Source organism: Oxyura jamaicensis, chromosome 21, assembly GCF_011077185.1.
Source record: "Oxyura jamaicensis isolate SHBP4307 breed ruddy duck chromosome 21, BPBGC_Ojam_1.0, whole genome shotgun sequence".
NCBI classification, from domain to species: Eukaryota; Metazoa; Chordata; class Aves; order Anseriformes; family Anatidae; genus Oxyura; species Oxyura jamaicensis.
The window spans coordinates 8,123,453-8,144,238 of NC_048913.1; the positions used below are offsets into that span (position 1 = coordinate 8,123,453).

At 44.2% G+C, this 20,786-nt stretch overlaps 1 protein-coding gene across 1 annotated transcript in view; it reads left to right on the forward strand.

Annotated features, from left to right (window-relative positions):
• The window catches only part of CCDC30 (coiled-coil domain containing 30), a 39,237-nt gene that overhangs the window by 9,794 nt on the left and 8,657 nt on the right, over nucleotides 1–20,786 (forward strand). The window contains exons 4-13 of the mRNA XM_035344957.1: nucleotides 4,096–4,167; nucleotides 6,434–6,549; nucleotides 7,991–8,098; nucleotides 8,513–8,613; nucleotides 9,472–9,664; nucleotides 13,514–13,615; nucleotides 14,326–14,451; nucleotides 16,741–16,898; nucleotides 17,907–18,153; nucleotides 19,887–20,060. Coding sequence (XP_035200848.1) covers nucleotides 4,096–4,167; nucleotides 6,434–6,549; nucleotides 7,991–8,098; nucleotides 8,513–8,613; nucleotides 9,472–9,664; nucleotides 13,514–13,615; nucleotides 14,326–14,451; nucleotides 16,741–16,898; nucleotides 17,907–18,153; nucleotides 19,887–20,060 — 1,397 coding nt within the window. The remainder of the gene's footprint in view (nucleotides 1–4,095; nucleotides 4,168–6,433; nucleotides 6,550–7,990; nucleotides 8,099–8,512; nucleotides 8,614–9,471; nucleotides 9,665–13,513; nucleotides 13,616–14,325; nucleotides 14,452–16,740; nucleotides 16,899–17,906; nucleotides 18,154–19,886; nucleotides 20,061–20,786) is intronic.

Below are 20,786 nucleotides of genomic sequence, written 5' to 3' on the forward strand. Positions count from 1 at the left end.
TGTAAAGAACAACGTGGACTTTTCTTGAATTCCTCCTGTTACACAGTGCTAGACTTCCCTGTTATGTAAAGACAGGCCTGTAAATACCTGACTTTTAGCCACTTTTCATACATGTTCAGAAGAACGAGGCTTGGAAAGGCAAGTGTATTCATGCATGATCAAAATACATTATAAGATTAATGCTCCTCATTCTGAATCAAACAGAACTTCTCTGCAGTTCTTACACTGGACACCTTTCTTTCTGTGTTTTTAAAACCAGGTGAAAGACTCTGGAGACCTGCTTTTCAGGAAAACAATTTCTAAAGCAGACTGTTTTTTCTCCCCAATTGATGTCATTGGTGTTCATGCTTGTGAGCTAGAAACTGTTGATTAAGCACTCCTTTCTTCTGGGTAGCATCACACATTTGTTCTACAGGATCATTAGAGTCACAGCAGTGTTTCAAGTGAAAAGGTTAATTGCTCTTGTTACTCTGTTAACTGGAACGTGTAACCTTTCTAATTCTCAAACAAACAGTTATGTGTTTGTTCACTCTTATACCAAAAGTCTAAATAGGTTTCTGTCTGTTACATAAATTAATGTTTTTTTATTATTATTTTTTTTCTAGACTGCTTAAGCATAGCTCATTTTTTTTAATGCATCCTCAGTAATGCAGAAAGCCTGGGTACAAACATGCATTTTGAGTAGTCATCCTGATACATAAGTGGGAAAACACTTTGAGTAGTGCCAGAGAAACCTGGCATGTACAAGCACACACCTCTCTAGCATCAAGCTGCAAAAATGTTAATGACAACTAACCTGAGCAGAAGCAAATCCTTGATGCTGATGCATGCACACAGACCACAGGAGCAGGAGGAGTCTGTTAACCTGCTAAGCACTTCAAAACAGTAGGGCTTGAGGAAGTAACCCACCATTACACTGATGGAGTGAATCTACTGTACATTTCTTGGAGCAAAGCTGAACCACTATGCTCAAAAAGGAAGTTGCCAAGGAGATCATGGCTTTAAAAAAAAATGCAGTGGACCTGTAGAGTACTAGCAAAGTATAATAGACAACTGAGGATTTTGCCAGGGATGTGGGATATCTCTGGTTGAAACTTGTCCTTTAAGGTATGATTGCAACCCCTTGCTAATGAAGGTATGTTAAAACTGAGAATACAACACCCTGGTGTCCATGGCAGCATGCTTTCTTGTGATCTATTAAAATCTTTCTGTGCAAGGATGAGTTTGATCACATTCATCAGACATTGGAAGATGAACTCCAACAACAGTGCAAATCCATGCAGCATGCAGAAGAGATGATAAATGAGGTAGTACATTTGCACGTTGCTTGCTGATGACGTGGCACATAGCTGAGATTTCAAGCAATGGGTCTGTTCTTGAGCACACTGTGAGGTTACTTAGTGTTTTTTGCTGATGGGTTGTGAGCGTGCTTTGAACCGCAGGCTGTGCAATCTCATCAGCCTGGTGCTACACATGAGTTATTAACTTCTGTTGAGAGCCAGAGCTAACATCTCACCAGGGTGAGATGGCTGGGTTAGGGCTGTAAATGCTGTAAGTACTCATGTGCCTTTCATTCTAGCCACAAAGAAAAGGTATTGGAGACAGAGCAGACCGAAGTCATGGCTGTGAGAAACAGCCCTTCTTATATCAGCTGAAATTACTTGTCGGCACAAACAGCAGGTCAGTGGGTGAAGTCTCTGGCTTACAGACTAGGAGCATTTTGTAGTCTGGAAGAGGAGGTTACCGTTGCCGGGCTGGGTTGGGGCTAGCTCTCACAACAGCCTTGGGACAGCAAACATGCAGAACTGACTTGTTCTTGGAGCAGACCCTCACAGGGTGTGATGGAGCCCTCAGCTTGGAAGCCCCCCATAGATAAGTTTTTCTGAACTATGTGCTGTCTGTAATCATTCATCCTTGTCTTCAAATGTGCTTGAAAATACACCTTAATTAACAGCATTGTCTCAAGGAAGGAAAAACAGAGCTTTGTAGGAAGCAGCCGCGGCATGCTGTTCGATGTCTGCTCTTTGAGACCTGTCCATGGCAGGCTGTCACCCTCTACGTGTCTGTCTCCTGCCTCTGCAAGATCACCTGATTTCTGTTTGTGTCACCACCCCTGTTCTGGTGGGCCCAGAGTGTGGAGGGGGGATCTGCAGTCACCAGGAGGGGTATCTCATTTCCACTGGAGCATTAGATTGTGTGCTCTAGTCCTACAGGGAAGAGCTGGAGAGAGAACAGGCATCACGTGTAAGAGTTGAACGAGAGCTGGCTGAGGCCACACAGAAGCTGCTGGTGGCCCACAAAGGGATCCGGAGGCTGACAGATGAGCTGGATACACAAAGAAAGGAGCAGAGCAAAATACGTAAGTGCTTCTTGTGTGGCCGTGTGCCGCTCCTAATTACTGGCCTGTGTTTAGCCCACCGCTGTTGAGTGTGAGCCTTGCACTTCTCACCCAGGGGAACTGGAGAAAGGCTGTCCCATGTCCTTGTAATGAGGAAAAATCTGCTTCAAGGGTTGCCTCAGTACCTAGGAGACCTGAATGCAGAAACGCAATCAGGATGAATCCAGAGTGTGGAAAGCCAGAACATGGGGTAATCTGATCCATGATAGGAGTAGCAGCAGTGTCTTGACTGAATTCCTCTCCCTGGCTCATACAAAGGGAGAAATACACACCCCAGAAGGGGATAGAGAAGAAATGACAACTTGCTCCAGAAACAAAACGGCTAAAATAACGTATACACAGTGTCAACATGTCTGAACCACCCATCTCCAGGTTCTCCAGGTGCTATTTTTGGAATGCTACCTCGTTTAGGGGTCATTAGCAAGAGCTCATAACTGAGGCTTGTCAGTGGTCTTGAAGTGACTGGTTGGATTCTTACATCTGCTAATACTCGTTTAACCTCCTTGTAAGTATTTAACCTCCTTATTGAAACATCTGTTATTGTCCAGCCCTGATGTATTCCATTTTTTTAATTACATTTAAATACTGACTGAAAAAAAAACAAAACTGTTTTTCGGAAAGAAGTGAAACTGGTAAAGCTCCTAGTAGAATGATCCCTAAAGCCAGGTCCTTCACTGCTGCTTCCTACAGGAGGCTCCCCCAGCAAAACACTGGTTTCTAGATGCTTTTTCTGTTACTCAGGTTGTCCCAAAATCCATGATACAGAATTTCAGCTGAGAGCAGCAAGGTGCGATGCTGCCCCATCGCCTCTGCAGCAGCTGCTCTCTTAAGGAGACTGGTACCAACCTGGGCAGTGTGATGGCAGGTCACGATGCTGACCTCGCAGCTTGTGCATCACACTCAGATGTAGTCACTAAACATCCTAGTCAGCCTCCAAACCCGTTGTTGGCAGCTTTTTAATCAGAGCACCCTGTAGTTATCTGCTTTGTCTATCGATCGGTATGCATGTGTTCGTGGGCACGGAATAAGTGTCGTGTCGCAGCCTCCAAACCGTACTGCTTCTCCAGATTTCAGATGGGCTGCAGTGTGACTCCTCTCCCTGGATCTTAGACTGCGTGGGGAATCTGTGTTCTATAAAATTCCTAAGTATCAAATGAATATAAAAGACTTTCCAAACTGTGAGTAAGGGTTTCATGCTTGCTATGTCTGTGTGGTTTATTATGCTGTATTAGTGTGCAAGATTAGTGCTGTAACATCTCAGTGACTTCCCTGACGATGTATATCTGCATGCCTTCTCTTCCCCATGAGCTCCAGAGCCAAATGCTTTGTAAATAAACTGATTTTTAAATAGAAAACTAAACAAAATCTCTGATCTTCAGTAAGACTCCACTTAAGCAGTGCATTTTGGTTCAATGATTGCTTGCAGCTGCTTGCTTGCATTGATGAGAAAATACAAGATTGCTCCTGGGCAGTTTGTAGCTCAGTTATTGGGTCATGGTGATTAGAGATTTTAAGTTGTGTGCAGTGGTCTAGATGTCTGCTTCTTATTTTTTATTTTTTAAAATTTTCTTTCAACTCTATATTTAACGAAGAAGTGCATCAAAAATGTTGCCTTTTTTTTGTTGTTGTTGTTGTTGTTGTTCAGAAACATGCAAATGAATTGCCACAGCAAAACTGTCTCTTTGTTATCCTTGCAGAAACTGCCTCGTGGTCAGCCCTGCAAGTGCCTGAGAGCTGGGAAGAAGGGGTGCATGAATGGAGAAAGAGTGGTAAGTCAACCAATTTATAAGCGGAGAAGATCCAACGTTTTATCTGTAGTGGTAGACACACTTTTCAGCAAAATGAATGCTTTAGTAGAAAGTGTTTCTTCACTTATTTTCAATTACAAAACTGAAAATCCAGTAGCAAAATCCCTGTTTGAAAGTGGGTTGTGGTGTTGTTTTCTTCTTTTTTTTTCTCCTCTAGTTTAGAACCAAGAAAATAGGTATATTTTTATTTTTGCCTGACAAAAAGTCAAGTTTAAGTTGAAAAGGGAAAAATCATGTTCATCATTTCTGTAAAGAAAACTGGCTTCTCTGTAGTTCTACTTTTAGGAGCAGAATACCAGTGTACATACACTCAGCCACATTTCTGTCAATGTGCTCCTAATACAAACATCTTTCTCCTGATTCTGCCATTTGAAATACTAGATGGTCTGTGTTAATTGGTGTGATGGTTGCATATGTGTATTGATTCAGACTTGATGGGTTGGTATACAACAATGATTTTTACTCTCTGGTCATGCCATAAATATTAATGTTAGCACAACATTGGTACATTGACATTGTAGTTCCTGCTCATAGCAAGTCATGAATTTTAAGCTGAAGTTGGAGGTTTCTCACTTATAAGGTAACTTTTCCAAACTGTTTCAAGTATATTTTGTGGACAGGCATCAGGTCTGCCCATGCTGCTGATTCTGGCTGGAGTTTGAACTAGAGCATAGCTCACGTGTGCATGGTGGCTGGTTGTGGAATTTGAACTTGAAGGTGAGCTTGAGCCCTGAGCTAAAGTGACAAATGCCCGAGGACCACTGCGTTACAGCAGAGCTTAGACTCCTCCCTGATCTAATACATACAGGATCGAGGCTCATTGTCGCAAATAGATTTTTGCACAACTTCGATTTAGCAGTGATTTAAGATTTATTAATACTGTAATGGTAAATCACAAGATTGGATTGTATGAGTCTTAACAGCAGAGATTAAGAGTCTTAATCATCAGCCAATCCAACACATGGATTCAACAGTATTTGCTGCAATACAAACAGATTTAGTTAAAGATTTGAGAATGGAAATGCTCATACGAGACTTACAGCAGGGTATGGGGGGGGGGGGGAGAGTGTTCTAAACGCAGTCGTGCGCTTTCAAGTTTTTTCCCCCTTTTCAGTGAATGTCTCGCCCTTCTCCCTTGTCAGTGTTTGTCTATGGAGGAGCTGTGGCCCTCGAGGAGGTCCTGAGAGGTGCCCCAGCTCAGCTGGAGATCGAGGGTCACAGCCCACTGTGATCCCCAGAGAGCTCAAATAGGCTTTATCTGGCCGCTCTATTTATAAGATAATGTGACTGGCTCCTAGTCAAACTCGGGTTCCTTATCATGTTGTTCTTGACCTCCGATGTGATCCGTCATTTCCCCATGAGGGATTTCAATGGGTACCTGCTTTCAGGTAGTACCTCCCTTTGTTTGTGGTCATGGCCGTGGGCACCCACCTGGCGCTGTTGGTGACGAGCTGCCTGGTTCAAAGGACGGTCACCTCGAGGCCTTCTGTGGCTCAGAAGCCTGAGCAAGTCCTGTGCCAAGTGCAGGAGTGGAATCCATGCCATAATTGCGTACGCCCTTACTTTTTCAGACATTAATGGCATGGACCCCCCCCCAGGGTGCTTATTTTTACCTTGGTTTAAAAAATAAAGAGTCTTGTGTCTGGCTGGACTCTCCCCCACCCTCTGCAGGGCTCGTGCAGCATTTCATAGGTGCTGTGCTTTCCCTTTCAGAGCAAACATCCCCCTGCATGAGCTGTTCCCAACACTTGCTCCCTTTCACGTTGCCTGCTGTGCTGTGATTTTGTGGGATGATACTTGCCAGCAATCTCTAAAAGAAGTTTTAAAATAAAATTAAACAAAATCTGCTTGGAGTTTTCCAAAACTTACTGTTGCTCTGCTTGAAACCCATACCTACATGTCTGAGGCAAGGCATTTTCCCTGATCTAGAAGTAAAGTTATTCCTTGGAATAACTACGGAGAGACCGCTGTGCTCCTACAGTAAACAGCATGGCTCGGTAGCACTGCTGGTGAACCTGGATCTCCAGAAACATAAACCTCTACAGTATGAGTAAGAGAATGGTGTTCCTGCATGTATCGGGAACTACTCTCTGTGCTGTGCTCCCAAACACCTGTGCATAAGAGCAATGTAATTTCAGAAACAGTATTCATGCGGTAGCTCTGCTCTGAGCTTGGTGGAGGTCAAGGGCCAAGGCAGTGGTGAGCAGCCTGTGTGTGCTCTGTCCAGACAGGACTGTGCTACAGAAGGCCATGGAGCACAACAGCAGGCTGGACAAGGAAATTCTGGCACTGCGAGCACGGGTCCAAACGCTCGACGTGGAAAGAAAAGCGTTCCTTGATCTGGTGAGTACCCATCTTGTCCTGGCTCCTTCTCCAGGCCTGCTGTGGCACCAACAGGCTGCTGCAGAGCCACCAGTCCTGGGTTGGCTCCTGAGGCTCAGATGTGCTGCTTACCCTGCCCTACCTTTGTATTTCCTCTCTCTTTTCTTTAATGAGTGTTTCCAGAACTGCAGCTCTTTTGTTTCACGGCTCATGTAGTAACAAACACCAGGAAACTGGCAGAATAAATATCCAAAGCATGTTTTAAGGCAGCTGCTGTTACTGCAGCCCTAAATATATATATATATATATATATATATATATATATATATATATATATAAAATCAGCTGTCATAGTATCTTTCAGTGCAGGACGAGATCGGTGGTGCTTTGATCATGGAGGGGTCTGTTCATGCTCAAATTGAGTATGTGCTTTAGGGCTCCTGAGATGTTTGTTTTCTTGTGCCAGCATTCAGGATCAGATGGATGCTTTCTGGTGCTAGCCGTTGTTCACACAAAAATAGGTGGATAAACAGAGGCAGCAACAGTTCTACATCTTCCTGGGTACTGTTAATAAAGAAAATAAATAAGTTGAGTTTAAAACCCAATGCTAGCTATTTTTCAAATGATTTTTAATTTTTGCTCATGTTTTGATACCTCTCAGCCTCTTTGGCTTTTTAAAGTGGTTATGCTGGTTGGCTCAGTAGAAGATAAACTTACTACTTTTCGTTTTGTGTGGAGTGTCATTGCTATTAGTTAAATGGTTGATATATTAAATGTAGGTTTCTCTAAATGTAGTAATCTTTATCAACAGAGTAGTTCCCTGGTGAGATTGGCAATAGGAAATAAATACTAAATGAATATTAAAACATGTAATTTGGTACAAATTTTGCTTCTGTTCTTAGTTCTCAAATTCTTTGTATTAGTCTTTCAGCAGCCTATAATTGGTTCTCAGTAGCATGTCATTACTTTTGACATCCCATGTCGTGCTGTTCAGTAACTAACTGAACTAATCTCAGTAACTGAGAGTAAGAGTATGAATGATTGGTGGCTGTGTGGTGTGAATGCTTACCTGCTCTTACTAATATTATGTTGATCTTATCAATAACAGCAAGGACAGTCTTAGAAATAGTGGTTGTGATCTGTCTCCCCCATGGCATTCAGTCCTGTTTGGTAAGAGGGGATGCACAACACATGCACAATCAACAACTTAAATAAATTAAGAAAAAATGCTTGCTTTTTAATGCAGTGTGGTATTCCCCATTTTACTTCTCTTTACCTCTCATATAGTCTGAGGCCACTTGGGTATAGCAGCAATGTGAACTCCTCAGCCAGTCCCTCAAGCTGAGTGGTTAATATTAATAAATCAGCAATTATCTGTGTCAAGTTTGAGGAGAATCTTAATTCTCTAAGACAGCAAGATGAAAATCAATCAAAAATACAAGCAAGTGTTTTTATTTTGAAGGTTGAACAGCTCAAAGAGGAGATCTGTGAGTATCAAAAGGCTGAGAAGCAAGGATTTCCATTGTCCACACCAATCGAGACTGAAGAATTGAGCATGTTGCAGCTGCAGGTACTTTCAAGGGCCTTTTGTTCACCATTGTAAAAAGCAAATAGAGCAAACAGGCCCCACTCTCATTTTAATGCCATGTCATAAATGAAGAAGCATAGCTTGTTGTGCAGAAATGCTTGTGTTTTCCTTTCTGTGTGTGGGACATCAGTTTATTTGGTATGCCCAGCATAAATCTTATGTGTAGAGCACATCTGTTGGTGTAATCTTATACCCACTAGTGCCTTCATAGCTGTTACAGGCCTTGGGAGGTTTTGCTTTTATAGCCAGTGGATTATCTAATATGAGTAGATGCAGCTGATGCAGCTTATGTTTTCTTGTTGTCCCATTCATTTATGAGGGACTTAGGTAGCTTTAGAATCATGTCATGCTAAGAGTCTTAATTGTGTATTAACTTCATTTTCTCTTTAGGCACAGGGCACAAAGGATGAAGGGAGGGTTGAAGGGGACCACACTTCAGGCAAAGCTGGCTCAGATCAAGAAGACAGATATCAGAGTAGTGAAACACTTCATAAAAGGTTTGCAACGTAGAAGTCGTTTGTCTTTTTCTAGTGGGTTGTCTGGCACTCTGGTTGCTGGTATTCTGTCTTGCAGGGTGCATTTAAGTATTGGGTTCTTTAGAATATTCTTTGGTACCAGTTTTGTTTGCTCCCATATTTGAACATTTGGTTGTAATGCAGTTGTGAGTGGGAGTGTAGTCCTTGGTATTAAGAATACCGGCTGTTTTCTGGCACTTTCTCTTCAGTTTTTTGTTTTCCTGAAATAATAGGTGTTGGTCTTTTGTGGATCCCTGCAGACAAAAGCATTGTTTTTGAAGCTGTTTTGCTGCTGGGAGGATTTCCGCTGGATTCGGTTGCTGTCCAGGGGTGTACCAAGACACTTGGCTTTCTGATTTCCATGTGTAAACTAGGATTTTTGAGGGAAGTCAAATCTTTGTTCTCCTGTGGCCTGCTTAGGAAATTGCTGCTGCTAAACCTCTTCTAGCATGTTCAAGGAGGAAAGGGCTGTCTGATCCCATCCCTCTGTCTCTTTTTCCCCCTTCAAATGCCCAAGCCTGTTCCCCCACCTCATGAGGCTGACTTTGCATTGGCTTTCTGCTGTTAGCATCCTCCTGCCCAACCAGTTCTCTCCACAGACCCTCATCGTTACTCATGCAGAATGCATCGCCAATAATTCCACACATCACCACCTAAATAAGAACAGGGACAGGTCATGCTGGGTCTGAGACTCAGAATTAGCAGGATAGATATCCCACAGTGAAAAACACATTGGATCTTCCTTGCTTTGTGGTTTGTCAAGAGGTAAGTGATTTGTCTGTGTGCTGATGTGTTCACATAGCAGTTTCAGCCTCAGTGATATTGGTCTTTGGTGTGCAGGTGCCGAGAGGTGATTGAAAACATTGAGGGCAGGAATTCGCAGCTCCTTCACAAGCTGCAAAAACTTGAGCAGGAGCACGAGAATTTGGTTGAGCGCAATGAAGAACTGGAATCAATTCTGGGAGAGACACAGATCCAAACAAAGCAGGAAAAGGAACAGTTTGAGAGTGAAGTGGAGGGACTGCACCGGAAAGTAAGTAAGGAATGGAAGAAATGCTGTTTGGTTTTGTTTAATTCTAGCTGCTTTTCTCTCTGCATGTTCCTTGGTAAAATAAAATGTTGCTTGACCTAAAGCTGCATGCTCTTCTGTTTAGTTTGACAAGAAATACAACTAGCAAAATCTGCCAGTTTCAGAAAAGTGGGAGAAAAAATAATTATAGCAGTGAGTAAATGACTCTTGCTTGGAGGTACAGATTCCCCCTGTGGAGGTACAGCAGCATTGTATTTTCCAGCTTTTATTCCCCTTTTTCATGCTTGCACAAGAACTGTTAAGTAGCCAACTTACATCCTGGATCCAACAAGACCAGGCAATGCTCCCTTCACGAGCTGCCTTTCTGTACATGTGGACTGTGATAACTTTGGTTTCTTCTCTGAGCTGAAGCAAAGCCTTTGTGGTTCAGGTTTGAATTGCCTCATTTTTCTGTGGAGCTATTTATTTTGAGCCTCTTGTAGCTTGGAAGCATTTATTTCCCCTGAGAAGCTGTCCTAGGTAGCATCAGTGCTCCTGCCAGACTTTCGCATCGGTCTACTTTAGGAATTGCTTTACCACCTTAGATGGTTGTTCCTGCTTCTGCAGTTCCTGCTGAAGAGCGAGTTCCAGGAAGCCCTGAGTCGTCTTGGGGCTCAGAAGAGGCACGAGGTATTTCTGAAGCCCGTGAGTTGTCCATTAAGCTGGCAGTCATGATAGAAGGCTTTAACTTCAGTTCCTATCTCTTCTCCAGACCTGTCCAACAGAGAATTTGGTCCCTGAGGGGCAGCGGTGCCCCATGACCCAGGAAAAGTCACTGGTTAAGCATGCTGATGATGAAACGCTGCACTTCTTGACTTCTGATGCCACCTTTGTCAGGGTCTTTAGCTTTGATTTGATTAGGGACTTTCCATCCTTCGGGAGGTAGCTTTGTGAGGAGCACCTGTGCTTTCTGACTGCTTAGTGATGCTGTCTGCAGCATTTGTGCAACGTCGCTGCCAGGGCATGTGGTCTGCTACAGACAGGGCAGTCGAACAGGACTTAGGACAGGTCCTCTCTGCTAATTTCTAGGCAGAAAGAACAGAGGGAGCCAGGAGCTGGTTTTGCTTCTAGGTGGGTTGGTGGATTTTCCTCCAAGGAGGCTGGTGGAAGAGATCTTCTCCTTTTCCTTTGGCTGGCTCAAGGCCTTGCTACCTGGCCAAGGGTTCTTCCTTGGGCTGTGTAGACCTCTCCCATCTGTCTGTGGGTAAGAGATGTTCTTGAGCTGCCAAGCAGCAGGACCAGTCCATGGTGTCCCAAGAGAACCTTGGATTTCTGAGGTGAGAAGGAAGGGCACAGGTTTTTGAGTCAGGAGTGGTGTTTTGACATATCCACAAATTTGCTGTTGTGTTACACGGCAATGTAGGAGGTGGCACAAGTGTGAAGGTATTTCCCATGTGAGTGTGGAAGCAGCCATGCATCTCCAAGATGAATCGTTACAAATAATTTATCTTCTTTTGAAGTAACCTCTGGCTGTGAGAGAAAATTGTATAATGACAGTAAAACAGACTGAAGACATGTTCAAATATCTCCTGAAGGACCCCAGCAGATGTCTTGTCTGAAAAGGTGTAGCTGAGGCGCCGAGGGAAGACACTGACCGTGATGGAAATGGCAGCAGGTCTGTCCACTGTGACTGGGCTTTTATTTAAATTGAATGGAGCGTTTGTTCAGCACACATTTAAATGTTCCTCACTTTTCTCACTGAAGTAGAATAAATTGACTCTCCACAAATCAAACAAGGGAAATCCCTTCTTCCCTCAGTCTGCTGTTAAAAGGATCCTTGGGAACGCTGCTTCAGGGGATGCAGAGTGAGCGCAGCGGGGGGCACCAAGTAGTCAAGGAGATGCAAAGCATTTTGGCTGGTGTGAGCTTGGAGCTGCATTCTGCTGGGCACAACAAAGAGCTAAAAAGGGCAGCGGAGAGACAGGTGAGACAGACTGCAGGGTGGAAGAGGAGGGGGATTAAACCTTGGCTAGATCCAGCCTCTGCTCAGATGGAGGATGCAAAGCTGCATCCTTCAGCTCTGAGTGGCTTTGGGATGCCTTGGCTGTAATGAGGGAAGAACTGCACAGAGGCATGTGTGCTGGAGCCTGGAGAAAGCAGTGCCCCTGGGTGTTTGCCAGGCTGCACTGTGTGAAAAGGACCTGGGAGTCTTTTCTGTTTTGGCAAGCCTACAGAAGTCCTGGCTGGTTAGGCCACTGACACAGAACGAGGACACCAGGATACAATGTGAGTATTGTTCTGCCACTTGCATGGGACTTACCTGCCCAGCTTAAATGCTTAAAACTTAATGGCTTGGAGAAAAATTAAGCAAAATAATGGAAATGCATAGCTGGGTATCAGCTTCCTAAGCAAAGGTTGATTGGGAGCTAGGGAGGGTAGGTTTGTTTTGTTCCTGAAATTCCTTACACAGCTCCAAAGTCTTGAACCACAAACTGTCATCTGGTCACAGAAGAGAAAGCAGGTTTCTGTCAGAGGCCTGGGTGTTTCACCCTACCAATGTGCATTTAACACCTGGATTGGTAACATCATCTGTCTTAGAAAACAATATATCAGCTGCCCTCTGTTAGAGATTGTTCCTTGCTGGGAGCTTCAACAGAGCCATCTTGTGCCTGAAGTCTGTCAGTGGAAGCAAAGCTCTCGCTCTTAAGCTTAGACGCTGGTTTGGTATCACTGAAAACAGACTGGGTTTTGCAGAGACTTGGCACTTCCTTCCTTTTGGCTTCCCATTGAAAAGGAATGAAAAATGGTATCTGAATACGTGCAGAGAAAGGAGAAAGAGACATAAAGCCTGTGAACGTGCAGTGGAGTAGGTGCATGTTCTTTGCACGTTATGGTGTATGTGGTGGACAGATGAATGCTGAGGCCGGTTGCTGTATCTGGACTTCATCCACTTCCACTTGCTCTACAGCCTCCTGAAAACCCAGCCTGGTCAATGGGGAGGCCAGCTTGGTGGTTTAGAAACAGGAAAATCAGCACATTTTTTTTTCCTCAAGTGTAACAAGCTGCTGGTTGCTGTGCTGGCTAGCAGTGGGGCAGAGCTGGGCCATTAGTGCCAAGGCTCCAATTTTTCAAAAGGGTCTGCAAGAACCATCATCAGGAGGGGAACATGGACTGTTTCTACCTCAGATAAACACTTTAAAACAGCAGGACTGATAATAATTGCCACCAGGGCCCCTGCACTGGAAGACTCTGCAAGTGAAGGGGCAAACTGAGAGGGAATCCTTGTCCAGATGCTTCTCGGCTGCCAGGAGAAGAGCACATGTCAGTGTTCTGCCATCGCAAGTCCAGAGCCCTTGGAGCCTTGCAGGAGGGAGTTACAACCTCCTCCGGGTGGCGGAGGGACTAGGACAGGACTGGGGACTGGGTCCAATGTCTGCTTGGATGAGATCAGCTGTGGAGATTGGGCGCTTCTACCTGAGCATCGTGAGACTGTGGGAAAGGAAGATGGCCCATGGTGTTAGTCAGGGGTGCCTTTGTATAGGGTCTCGTGGGGTCCTGTGTGCTGGGAGAGCAACATGTAGAAGGCCCACGAGCTGTAGAGGCCTTGAATTTTAACCATATATCTAGGTCGTTTCTCTCCTTTTGTGAGGCAGGGTTCTTTCAATTGCCTACTTGGCCCTGGATGACCTGTTCAGCCTTTGAAACAGCAGGATGAAAGACCTGAGCTGCAGCTAGCCTGTGTTGGCAGCTATCCACATCCCCCCAATCCTCACTTCCAAGCACAGGGTTTATTCTGTAATTGCTGCACAAAGAGCAAATTCACTACTAGTTGTGGGTACTGGTTTGGTTTTAACTTGTGGTTTGTGTGTTAAGATCATGAGTTTAGAGACAGAGTTACTTGAAGTGCAGAAGAACAAAACTGAGATGAGTGGGGAAGAGCAGGCGTCATCTGATGGAGCACAGGAGATGCAAGAGGTAAGAGATTTTCCTTGGGAAATACATTCATTTGTTTAGAAATGTATTAAATGAGCATCTCAGGTGAATGCTCTTTGTCATTTTTTGAGAATTTGTATTCCATCAGCTCATGCAAGGCAGATAGCTGTTTTCCTCCAAAGACATCCAACATGCCCACATTATCTCTGTGATAGCTCATTTCTTTGAATGTTCTCTTAAGAGATTGTCTTGTTTTCAGCACTGCAAGCTGAGGAGCATGTTGACTTCCCTGTGAGGGTGAAAGGTTTACATGTGTAGAGGAACATCAAGATCTGAAGTTCTGCTTGACCATTATTTAGAGTTTAGTGAAACCAGCGTAGCATGTAGGTACGCTTACCATGAAGCTGATTCACAGCTAGTTTTAGGCTGGCTTTGCTGTCTGTTACTTTCTGGTCAGATGATGCTAGTCAGGCAATGGGAGTTTGTTACTTGTTAGTCAGGTTTCTTTTGTGGGAGAAGACAGAGCTTACAGCGTGGGGGAGATCAGCTTGCTCCGGTACCTTGGGTCAGGTGAATGCTCCAGAGGTGTCTAGCCAGCTCTAGATAAAAAGTGTAGAAGTCCTGCAGGCAACATTTGAGAGTCATTTTTCCCAGTCTCATCTTTCTAGAAGACTTATTTTCTGCAATTTATTTCTCTCTTTTTCTAGAATAAAGGATGCTGTGGAAGTGACTCTTAATCTTGCTTGTTCCAGATGCTGGAAAGCTGTCAGGAAACAATAGAAAAGTTGGGAAGTCAGCTGGGAGAGCGGAGAGAATGGAGAAAACAACTTTCATCTGAACTTGAACTATTGCGGGAAGATCTGAAGGCTGAGAAGAAGGTACTGGGCAGCCAGATGTGCATCAACTACAGGATTGTGCTGTTCTTCCAGGAACTGTGTATTTTCTAGTTTGGGAAGTGAAATTTTTTTCTTACGGATCTGCTCTTTCAGAACAATCTGCACACAGTTCCTACAGTTTGACTCCCTGTAGGAGGCAGTTGCCTTTGCAACTCCATAAAACATAACAGTTGCTCTCCAAGGGTGTTGCGTGAATTCTATTGACTCGTTTCTCTAGTCCAGCCAGTCCCAAAGCTTATTTGGCAGATAGTTTTAAATCTAACTGCTTTAATGGAACTGTCTCAAATTCCGTAATATATTTTTCCTTTCAGTGAATCTAATAACAAAACAGTAATTCAAAGTCTATACCCAAAGCCCTCTTCTGTAGAGGGCAGAGGGAAAGTTTTCAGATTGAGTATTTTAATTAAAAGCTGTGAGTCATATTGCTTCCTTAAACATAAGTAAAAACCAGTGAGGGTCTGAACTGTTGGTGTAATTGCATGCATACCAAAGTCTTGCTGGAGGAACGGTGTCATCTAGAGGGCAGGTCTCTTCTAGAACTTAGATGACAAATTCACATTGCAAAAGCTTGTGTTGCAGACCAGGCTTCGCGGAAAAGCAGGTTAGGAAGTGGCTAGGTCAGTCTATAAGTAAGATATAAAAAAGGAATCGTCTGATTTGGAGATGATGGGAAGAACAGGAGAGGTCACTCTAACCTCTGCATCCCAATAGCTCAATCTGCTCATAGTCCAGGGACCTTTTAATCGAAATTGTACATCCCTGTGAGTCTGTTTGTCATTCAGCCACCTGTTGGCTGGTAGTTTTGCTTAAGCTGCAGGGCAGGCTATTTCTCCATTAAAGGGATCATGAGATGAAATCCAGTGGCCTGTGTTAGGCTGGTTGGCTGTAATCACCTTCAAAATAGATGACTTGCATGTGTTTGGTAGGATCATTGACTTCACAAATGCATTCATTCCCTTTTGTTAAAGCAGCTATACTGGGACAAAACATTTTCCAACAGAGTGCTGGAAGTGAGCTTGCATGAATTCATTGGGCTGTTGTGAGTAATATGCACCTGGAGATCAAGATTTGAGGTTGTTCAATGTTGCTTGTTGGGATGTCCAAATCATAGAAAGGGCCTAGTAAATTCAACAGTATTTTAGTTCTTGTAGCTTTTAATAACGACTGTGTATGTGATGTGCCATGGGCCAGTGCTATACACAGAGCTGTTTGCATTCGTTGGAACCTTTTTCTTGTTTTTAAGAGATTTCTGGACATTTGAGAGGAGAAAGCTCTTTCTCTGAGCTTATATTTAGAGATATTTCATTGCTAACTGCTTTCTTTAACGCTGGTTGCCTGACTCAAAACCAGAGCACAGAAGCCATTATAATGGCTTCCAGAGTCTGCAAAGATCATCAGCAAACAGGGATTTCTTTAATGTATTCCATGAGAAGCTACAAAAAAGATAATGCTTTGTTAGATACAAAGGTGAGAAATGTAAAGGAATCACCGTCCTTCTAGTGTTTGCTGCAGACAGAAGCTGCTTGTCTGCATTGTTCAGTATAAATAAACACATCTGAGGGTGGATAAGAAGACCTGGAATTAAAATATTTGTGCTAGTATACACTTAAAAAGAGCTATTGATTTAAACAACAACAAAAAAAAAAAAACACATTTTACGAAATGGAGTAATAACTCTGGGTTTAACAGCATTTTTCTTTGAAGGGTTTGGTTTCACCACTGCTTAGCAGAAAATACTAGGCTAGGCAGACTCTGGTTCCAATCTAGTCTGGGAGTTCCAGTGTTCTTATGCATTCCTCATTCCTTCTTTTCTTTTTCATCCCTTTTATTTTCTGTGCATGTTAGCTCTGTATCTCAGGCTTTGGGTCTGTCATTGCCAGGTGTTAAGGCATATGTGACACTGCAAGAGGAGAGCAGCCATCCACAGAAAGTTGGTTTGGTTTGGCTTCGTTGGAGGATGCTCTATCTGTTTTTCCAAGAGTTGCTAGTTTTATAAAGAAATGTGGCACGTGATATAAAGCACTGAGAACTACAGATGGCCAACAGAAGGATGAAATCAAATAAAGAACTGTGATGTGGTGATAGCTTACGCACAGCTGCCTTCCACGCTGGAAAACCTGCATGTGTATCTTCAGGGGTCAAGAGCTACAATAATTTAGCTGCAGAATCACAGACCTTTGCTTGATGGAATCCCTAGGCTATGTTATACTGTTCAGAATATTTCAATGAGACCGAAGAAAATGAAAGTTGTGGTGTTTTCTGACCTTGCAGGCCTCTGAACTTGTACAAGAAAGTGAGCAGATTAACAAACTTGAGCAGCAACATGAAGATTTACGTACAGATGAAAAGACACATGAAGAGCAGATGGCTAAAGTAGTATTTTTGGAAGAGCAGATCCAAAACTTGACAGATGAACAAGAACTTGTACGGTAAACCTTAATGAGGCCTGTGGTACTTTCTGCCATTTATCTTTGATGATTAATTGTTTATTTTTTTTGAAAATCCACGTAGTGTTTCTTCTGGCAAGAATGGGCACAGCAGTTTGTGTCTTCCTCTAAGGTATAAGGTAATCAGCTCTCTGCAGGGATTTTTGGTGAATAAGCACTTCCCTTAGTGATATTATGATCAATCAGCAGTAAGCCTTTTTTTTTTTTTTTTTTCTGCACCTGCTCCACATTCTGTACAGTGTAAATGAGAGCTGTTCATTGGGAGTGGGCTTTTTCTCTTTGAGTTAGGTAGCATTTGGACTAATGTGGTCCCAAAGAGTTCCCTATCATGCGTTAAGGCTTCTTGGGCCTAACCACTGCCAGCAGCTTATGTTGTACATCCTGCTCTGAATTTCAGTGGTCCTTCAAGAACAGGTTTCAGCAGATGTCAGGGGCATTCCCTCACTCCCGTTTTTGGTAGACCAGTACAAATTTTAAGTTAGAGCATCCATGCTCAAACTTTCATTAATAAGTAAAAGTCTGGATTAAATCCAGTATGGTTATAGTCAGCTCTCAATTACCTGGCTAGCTCAGTACTGAGATAAAGTAAAAATCAGGATAAGACAGGTATGTTAGCTTGTAAGGTGGTATAGTTTGGATCAGGATAAGTCAGACAGCTGATGGGGAGAGCTGAGCCCCTACGTCCACGCAGCAAGGCATTGTGTGAGTGCTATGGTGCTGCTTGTTGGTGCAGAACGGTTCACATGGGCCCATGCAAGTGTTTCTTTGCATAGCAGTTAAACTAGTAACCAATGACTGAGGGCTGACCCTTTGGATACACGTTGTTTTGTGGATCAGTGTCTGTGGGAGACTGAACCTTGCCCAGAACTGCTAGTCCCAGGATTAAATCCCCTGGGATTTCACTGAACTCTTATATCACTAGTTTTCTGTTCAGAGAGTGATTTCCTGTGGATGTGTATAGTTATCACTTTGCTTTACTACTTCTTCAAGTTCTGAATTACTAGAAAGCAACAAGAAGAGAGAGGAGCTAGAAAAACAGCTAAAGGAGAACAATGAAGAAAAACAGTTGTTACTGGAAGAAATTGCCAAGCTAAAGCAAGATATCCTGACTACCAGGGAGCAGTGTGACAGCACAGTTGAAGAGACTTTGAGGACGAATCAAGGCATGGTCCATAGAGACAACAGGTTTCTTGTGTCACAGAGCTCTGCAGGCAGCTTAAATGGGAGCATTAAACAGGTATGGACAGCTTTGCAATCTTAGACATCTCCAGCATCAGCCAGTTCTTGCAGTGCTGCTGCAGGAGATGAGAGGCTGGCTGATTTCTCTTGGAAAAATGCTTGGGAATGAGTAAATGTAATGATTTCCTTCTGTCGTGTTTTTGGACGTAATGAGAACTTGGGTAAACTGAATGGCTCCCTTACTGCAGATGAAAGAAATAAGTTACACAGTCCTCAGATAATATTTTTGGCCTTTTTAGAGCTCTTTTCAACTCCCTTTTGGAGAGTGAGCAACAGATCTGGCTTTCTGTTCCCATAATTGTCTTGCTCTTACAACACCATCAGAAACTATTCCACTGCCGCGCTCCTCCTTAGGGTTTTCTGCTCTTGTACTGCTGTGCCTGAACTCATCCTTTAACTGCTGACTCAAAGTGGCAGCTCACAAGCCCCTGGATTTTGCTGTAGCTCTGTGCCGGTGCCTTGTTTACTGCTTGCCAATTGCTCTACCAGGCGGCAGGCAAGGGCTGTGTTTGCTGCTGTGTTGCTGCAAGGGCTGTGTGCTGCTGCTTTAAATGCAAGTTGTTCACCTGTCTTACTACAAGAGCTAAAAAAGAAGGGGAAGAGCAGCTAGCCCTGTCAAGAGGAAGAAATGATGAAGAAACCCAGGCTAGGGAGTTTTAAGATAAGCAAGGATTATGTGTGGGAGTTTGGAAGAGAAGAGAGGACAGGAGGGCCTGCAGGCAGGAGTGGGAGTGGAAAAGAGGATCAGAGCTGAGCTGATACCAAGATACATCACATCTGTACAGTTAGAGCAGACCAGAAAAGTGTACTGTCTGACAGAGCAAGATAAAAGGTGTAGAGGGGATGCTGAAAAGGATCCTAACAGGAGAAGGTGAGAACAAATTCCTGTTGGGGGAACATCTGGGAACAAATGACATTGCCAGATCCAAGAGCACCGAACAAAGGGTTCACACCCAGCTGGATGTTTATTGAGAATGTAAGCTTGATCTTCAGGGGACTACACCTGGTCCCAAGAGCAGAGGGTGAAGCTGCAAGGCAAGAATGCAGATCAACAGATGGTTGAAATTGATGCTGGGAAGAAGGATTTTGAATTTTGATACACCAAGCATAGGAAGAGCTGCTAATCTGTGTGCAGTGCACTTGCAAGAAGATGGGGGACAGAAGAGCTCAATCATTTTCTGAAAGCTACTGTAAACCTGTTTGCCTGTGACAGAAGTGGGTGACCACTCCACGGTGTACAGGCTGCTGTTGCATTGTGTCAGTGTGTCTGTTCCTGCACTGCTGCAGGACCTGCTTTGTTCCTCCTACCTCTGGAAGTTGTGTCTGGGTGCACCACTCAAGCTTAGCAAGATGGTCACAAAACTGCGACACTGTCAGAAACCAGCTCAGGAACAGATATCTGAGTTAAGAGCAACCTGGGTTGTTTTGCTTTAGTTTTCCAGGTTAGATTTCTTGCCTGATCCAGGTTATTGCATCTTCCCCTTCAACCTCTAGAGTTGTGTAAGCTTCTCCATGGAGATGGACAGGGTAGGACACAGGTCATGGTGTTGGGGCAGTGACGTGCTTGGGTGGGAATCAGAAGAAATACTTGCCTGGCTGTACCCCTCTTCCTACTTAAATGCCCATAAAGTCTACTGGCATACTTTTGCAATCCTTACCTTTCTTAATTACCAGTCTTTATCCTTCGTTTAAATCAATTCTCCCATGACCTTTGTTTTGCTGTTCCTGCAGAGTCTGTCTGAAGAGAGATTCCAACAGCAGGAGGAAAAAGTACAGCAGCTGCGGCAGGACTTGCGTCGAGTTCAGAATTTGTGCAGCTCAGCTGAGAGGGAGCTGAGATATGAAAGGGAGAAAAATGTCGACTTACAAAAGCAAAATCTCTTGCTCCAGCAGGAATGCACTAAGGTAGGAACAGAGCAGGGATAACTGTGTGAGGAAAGCATCACCTCAGCGCCAGGAAAGCTGGTGGAACAGGTCATCTTGAATGCAGTCACACAACATGTGCAAGACAATGTGGGGATCAGGCCCAGTCAGCATGGGTTTGTGAAAGGCAAGTCCTGCCTGACCAACCTCATCTCCTTCTGTGACCAGGTGACCCTCCTGGTGGATGAGGGAAAGGGTGTTCGTGTAGTCTGCCTAGACTTCAGCAAGGCAAGGCCTTTGCGGTTTCCCACAATATTTTCCTGGAGAAGCTGGCAGCCCATGGCTGGGACAGGCACACTCTGCTGGGTTACAAACTGGCTGGGTGGCTGGGCACAGAGAGTGGTTGTGAGCGGGGTAAAATCCAGCTGGTCACCAGTGGTGTTCCCCAGGGGTCGGTATTGGGGCCCATCTTTGTTAATATCTTTACTGATGATTTGGATGAGGGAGTTGAGTGCACCCTCAGTAAGTTTGCAGATGACACCAGGTTGAGGGGGAAGTGTCAGTCTGCTGGAGGGTAGGAAGGCTCTGCAGATGGACCTGGGCAAGTTGGGTTGATGGGCAGAGGCCGAAGGGATGAGGTTCAATGTGTCTCAGTGCCGGGTCCTGCAGTTTGGCCACAACAACCCCATGCAGCACTACAGGCTTGGGGCAGAGTGGCTGGAAAGCTGTGCAGAGAAAAGGGACCTGGGGATGTTGGTCGATGCTCAC